We start from the raw sequence: 6,847 nt of genomic DNA on the forward strand, positions 1-6,847 counted from the left end.
ATAAGCCCCGCCTCCCCACAGTGAGGACGCAGCACCAGGGTGTTGAAACCTCTCTGCCTAGGACACACATAGATATATGGTTCATAGATAGATGGTTCATAGATAGATAGATAGATAGATAGATAGATAGATAGATAGATAGATAGATAGATAGATAGATAGATAGATAGATAGATAGATAGATAGTAGTAGATAGATAGATAGATAGATAGATAGATAGATAGATAGATAGATAGATAGATAGATAGATAGTGGTTGGTTGGTTGGTTGGTTGGTTGGTTGGTTGGTGGTTGGTTGGTTGGTTGGTTGGTGGTACACACAATCATAGAGTACGGTGGGGATGAGAATTATCTATTGGTACGTCTGTATAGGGTCATGACCCTCACGGAAATGTGAACGGGTACAATGTAGAAGAAGTGTTGCTTATGACTTTAGTGGCAAGTATCTACAGTAGGTCAGGGCTCTTCAACCCTGTTCCTGGAGAGCTATCCTCCTGTAGGTTTACAGCAGGGCTCTCCAACCCTGTTCCTGGAGAGCTATTCCTCCTGGAGGTTTACAGCAGGGCTCTCCAACCCTGTTCCTGGAGAGCTACCCTCCTGTAGGTTCACACCAGGGCTCTCAACCCTGTTCCTGGAGAGCTACCCTCCTGTAGGTTTACCACCAGGGCTCTCCAACCCTGTTCCTGGAGAGCTACCCTCCTGTAGGTTCACACCAGGGCTCTCCAACCCTGTTCCTGGAGAGCTATCCTCCTGTAGGTTTACAGCAGGGCTCTCCAACCCTGTTCCTGGAGAGCTATCCTCCTGTAGGTTCACACCAGGGCTCTCCAACCCTGTTCCTGGAGAGCTACCCTCCTGTAGGTTCACAACAGGGCTCTCCAACCCTGTTCCTGGAGAGCTACCCTCCTGTAGGTTTTACAGCAGGGCTCTTGTCAGGATTTACCTAGGGGTCATGACTGGGGCTGTACAAATGTTTGGTGTATTAGAATAATTGATTATGCTTATGTTATATTAATAGAAGGGGAGGGGTTATAAGACCCCTCCCTCCTTACATTTATAGGGTCCTAGACTACAGATTAACAATACAAATTCATTGTAGAGGTTTAATATTCCACAATTGTTTTTAGTTCTCTCTCTATATCATTATGAGGAGGCCCCTCTGAGTAATGTGTGACTGTGAAGAAGGAGCTCTGCAGGGGAGTGGAGGAGATAAGACTAGTCAAACATTCCACAATAAATCAGCTTTGGGGAGTGGACGTTTACTGCTAAGTTTAAGATAACACTAAAAGCCATTGTTTATATAGGGTTTTGGTCTCAGAAATAAAAAGGTAATGACTAGTTAGTGACATCACTAAGGCGGGACTTTGGTTTAATAAAACAACTTGAGACCTTTTGTTTGATGCAGAACTTACTCAGAAACATGCGTGCTATGTTCCTGTTTGTCAACTTCTGTTTGCAATTGCATTAATAAAGGTTTTTGAACGATTTAATTAAAGATATTGTCATAATGCTAATTTCACCAATGAACCAATGATTGACAAAGAAAGACGTAAGGAACGAACCCTAACACTCTCCAACCCTTTTCCAGGAGAGCTACCCTCATGTAGGGTCACACCAGGGCTCTCCAACCCTGTTCCTGTAGAGCTATCCTCGTGTACGTTCACACCAGGGCTCTCCAACCCTGTTCTTGGAGAGCTACCTTCCTGTTCTTGGAGAGCTACATTCCTGTAGGTTTTCATTTCAACCCCAGTTTTAACTAACCTGATTCAGCTTATCAACCAGCTAATTATTAGAATCAGGTGTGCTAGATTAAGGTTGGAGTGAAAACCTCCAGGAACACGTTTAGACTCAACCTCCAGCAACAGGATTGTACTGAAAACCTCCAGCAACAGGGTTGGAATGAAAACCTACAGCAACAGGGTTGGAATGAAAACCTACAGCAACAGGGTTGGAATGAAAACTTACAGCAACAGGATTGTACTGAAAACCTACAGGAACAGGATTGTACTGAAAACCTACAGCAACAGGGTTGGAATGAAAACCTACAGCAACAGGGTTGGAATGAAAACCTACAGCAACAGGGTTGGAATTGAAAACCTACAGCAACAGGGTTGAGAATTTGAAAACCTACAGCAACAGGGTTGGAATGAAAACCTACAGCAACAGGATTGTACTGAAAACCTAAGCAACAGGATTGGAATGAAAAACCTACAGCAACAGGATTGGAATGAAAACCTCCAGCGCAACAGGATTGGAATGAAAAACCTACAGCAACAGGGTTGTACTGAAAACCTACAGGAACAGGATTATACTGAAAACCGACCAGGCAACAGGGTTGGAATGAAAACCTACAGCAACAGGTTTGGACTGAAAACCTACAGCAACAGGGTTGGAATGAAAACCTACAGCAACAGGATTGGAATGAAAACCTACAGCAACAGGGTTAGAATGAAAACCTCCAGCAACAGGGTTGGAATGAAAACCTACAGCAACAGGATTGGAATGAAAACCTACAGCAACAGGATTGGAGGGCCCTGATGGAGAGTCCTAGCTACCGTTCCCACATATAGCCAGCTGTTTACAGTGATAATGCTAGAATCAGTACAGTGCTACATTGTCATGTAGGCCCATACCTGCGCAGGTGGTTGAGCACGGTCATGTTAGCGTACATATAGTACAGGTAGTAGGCATAAGGAGGGTTGTCTTCTTCAGTCCAGTTGACTGGCAGAGGACTCTCCATGTTGAAGCAGTGTTGCTCTGGTTTAGACTCATCGTCGACACTGTCGAAGCCCACCACCTGAACACACACACACACACACACACACACACACACACACACACACACACACACACACACACACACACACACACACACACACACACACCGTCATCGTAATCATCATTGTCGACGTTATCATCTTCGTGATCAGTGGTCGTGTTTGAGAGCGTCAGTTTAGGTCAGTCGCTGACGACAGACTGAGTTGACTGACTGATTTAACGACGTATTGTGATGCGTAGATCCGTCAGAATTGATGTTCTCAAACACGGCCAGTGTCTCAGAGAGGTTTTCTGTCAGACTGCCCTCGGTGGAGTCGGGAAAACAAAACCGGAAGTTGCGGTTTTCAAGGGGAAATGAAATGAGAGCCTGTGACGTCACTTCCTCTTTTGGACGTTAACAAGTCGGGGCACTCCATCTTAACTCCTCCTCCACGTTAACTGGATTGGTTGAACAGTGCAGAAGGGAACCTCCCCCACACATAGTTATTTTTTTCCTCCTCCGTCAGGACCAGAAAGATAACGCTGCCCCAGGCATTATCTTTAAAAACCTGCTACGTTAGCTTACTGCTAGACATAAGCCATAATAAACTAATTTTCTCTGAATCCACTAAAACCAATGGTTGTTTACTCACGTGTTGTAGGAAGAGGTGCAGCTCACTGTGATTGGCGGGGTCGATGGTGACCTCAAACAGAGGCATGAAGATGTTCTCCAGCATCTCCTGGAAGTTAGACAGCTGCTTCTTGGTGTGGTACACGTCACTGTGGAGAGAGATAGAGAGGATGCAGGTCTGCTCACCTTTTCTTTCCTTGAATTGTATCGGGTGGGTTTTCAGGTCAAATTACAGAATCATGGTTCAGCAACAATAATGAGGTATTTTCACAGTAATTAAATGTTCTCTGGCAGCTGGCTTGACTATAGCTGTGTGGAAGGACTGAAGCACTTTAACCTCTGTCTATTACAAACATGAAACTATGTTGTTTCATTCAGAACAATGTGGAACAAGTGGGAACACCAGACAATTGTTGTTGAATGAATGAAAGTAGTAGTAACAGAGATGGTATATAATGTGGTGAGAGGCTTTTGGTGGTACTCACAAGAGTCGTGGCACCTGCAACAGCCAGCGTACGTTGTTAGAGTAGACTTGGTGTTTGACGGCCCACTGGGCCAGCTTGTCCCATTCGTCCCTCTGGCGACCGTAGATGGACAGACGCAGCTCCACGTTCTGGTATTTACTCTCCTCCAGGTCAGCCATCACCTCCTGATGGGATGCAGAGAAATACAATAGTCAGCAGGGGGCGCTAAAAACTAGTATAGGACATTACTACAACATTACTACTAAAATACAACATACAATTCAGCATTATTGCAATACAACATTACTACAATACAGCATTACTACAATACAAAATACAATTCAGCATTATTACAATACAACATTACTACAATACAGCATTATTACAATACAACATTACTACAATACAGCATTATTGCAATACAACATTACTACAATACAGCATTACTACAATACAAAATACAATTCAACATTATTACAATACAACATTACTAAAATACAGCATTATTACAATACAACATTACTACAATACATCATTAATACATACAGCATTACACAATACAAATACAAATCAGCATTATTACAATACAAACCATTACTACAATACAGAATTACTACAATACAGCATTACTACAATACATCATACAAGACAACATTACTACATTACAGCATACTACAATACAATATACAATAACAGCATTACTACAATACAACATTAATACAATACAGCATGACTACAATACAGCATTAATAAATATAGCATTACTACAATACACCATACAAAACAGCATTATACAATACAGCATTACTACAAAACAGCATTACTACAATACAAAATAAAATACAGCATTACTACAATACACCATACAAAACAGCATTACTACAATACAACATTACTACAAAACAGCAATAATACAATACAGCATTACACAACACATCATTACTACAAAACATTATTACTACAATACAGCATTACTACAATACAGAATTTCTACACATCATTACTACAATACATTCATTACTACCAAAACAGCATTACTACAAAAACATCATTACTACAATACAGCATTACTACAATACAGCATTACTACAATACAACACTACTACAATACAGCATTACTACAATACACATTAATACAATACAGCATTACTACAATACAGCATTACTACAATACAACACTACAACAATACAGCATTACTACAATACAACACTTAACAATACAACATTACTACAATACAGCATTACTACAATACAACACTACTACAATACAACACTACTACAATACAACAAACTACAATACAGCACTACTACAAAACAGCATTACTACAATACAGCATTACTACAAACAACACTACTACAATACAGCATTACTACAATACAGCATTAATACAATACAGCATTACTACAATACAACACTACTACAATACAAACACTACTACAAAACAACATTACAATACAAATACAACACTACTACAATACAGCATTACTACAATACAAGCATACTACAATACAACACTACTACATAAACAACACTACTACAATACAACATTACTACAATACAGCATTACTACAATACAGCATTACTACAATACAGCATGACTACAATACAGCATTACTACAGTATAGAATTACTACAATACAACATACAATACAGCATTACTACAATATAGCATTACTACAAAACAGCATTACTACAATACAGCATTACTACAACACACCATTACTACAATACAACATTACTACAATACAACATTATTGCAATACAGCATTACTACAATACAACACTACTACAATACAGCATTACTACAATACAACATTACTACAAAACAGCATTACTACAAACAGCATTACTACAAAACAGCATTACTACAATACAGCATTACTACAAAACACCATTACTACAATACAACATTATGCAATACAACATTACTACAGAGGACTCCTGATATCTCCAGTAGAGATGTTTGTCTTTATCTGTTGTTGTCTAGTAATGTCTTTTTGCTAACTAGGGCCATCTACTTTAAGTGCTCCTGTCTTCCCAGCAGCCTACTTGGTGTGTGAACTGCTTCCTGTCTTCCCAGTAGTCTACTTGGTGTGTGAACTGCTTCCTGTCTTCCCAGTAGTCTACTTGGTGTGTGAACTGCTTCCTATCTTCCCAGTAGTCTACTTGGTGTGTGAACTGCTTCCTGTCTTCCCAGTAGTCTACTTGGTTGTGGAACTTCGCTGTCTTCCCCAGAGCTACTTGGTGTGTGAACTGCTTCCCTGTCTTCCCAGTAGTCTACTTGGTGTGTGAACTGCTTCCTGTCTTCCCAGTAGTCTACTTGGTGTGTGAACTGCTTCCTGTCTTCCAGTAGTCTACTTGGTGTGTGAACTGCTTCCTAGTCTTCCCAGTAGTCTACTTGGTGTGTGAACTGCTTCCTGTCTTCCCAGCAGCCTACTTGGTGTGTGAACTGCTTCCTGTCTTCCCAGTAGTCTACTTGGTGTGTGAACTGCTTCCTTATCTTCCCAGTAGTCTACTTGGTGTGTGAACTGCTTCCTGTCTTCCCAGTAGTGCTACTTGGTGTGTGAACTGCTTCCTGTCTTCCCAGCAGTCTACTTGGTGTGTGAACTGCTTCCTGTCTTCCCAGTAGTCTACTTGGTGTGTGAACTGCTTCCTGTCTTCCCAGCAGCCTACTTGGTGTGTGAACTGCCTTCCTGTCTTCCCAGTAGGTCTACTTGGTGTGTGAACTGCTTCCTGTCTCCCAGCAGTCTACTTGGTGTGTGAACATGCTTCCTGTCTTCCCAGTAGTCTACTTGGTGTGTGAACTGCTCCTGTTCCAGTAGTCTACTTGGTGTGTGAACTGCTGACTGCTCATAACTTGCAGATGATAGTTGACACATCAACCAGGATTAAGAGCTAGGGAAATTTGTGACGTTGTGGTTTTGGTAATCAGCTGTCAGCGGGCGTCCATTGCCAAAACTAAGACCTTTGCCGAAACCCAAAACGGATCTCTTCATCG

At 41.4% G+C, this 6,847-nt stretch overlaps 1 protein-coding gene across 1 annotated transcript in view; it reads right to left on the bottom strand.

Moving 5' to 3' along the window:
* Window positions 1–6,847, bottom strand: part of LOC111976532 (AMP deaminase 2) — a gene marked incomplete at its 3' end in the record, with an annotated part of 66,184 nt that overhangs the window by 8,718 nt on the left and 50,619 nt on the right. The window contains 4 exon segments of the mRNA XM_070448154.1: window positions 7–57; window positions 2,630–2,793; window positions 3,407–3,533; window positions 3,870–4,033. Of these exon segments, the coding sequence (XP_070304255.1) occupies window positions 7–57; window positions 2,630–2,793; window positions 3,407–3,533; window positions 3,870–4,033 (506 nt within the window).

This window comes from Salvelinus sp. IW2-2015, linkage group LG17 (assembly GCF_002910315.2).
Source record: "Salvelinus sp. IW2-2015 linkage group LG17, ASM291031v2, whole genome shotgun sequence".
Lineage (NCBI taxonomy): Eukaryota > Metazoa > Chordata > Actinopteri > Salmoniformes > Salmonidae > Salvelinus > Salvelinus sp. IW2-2015.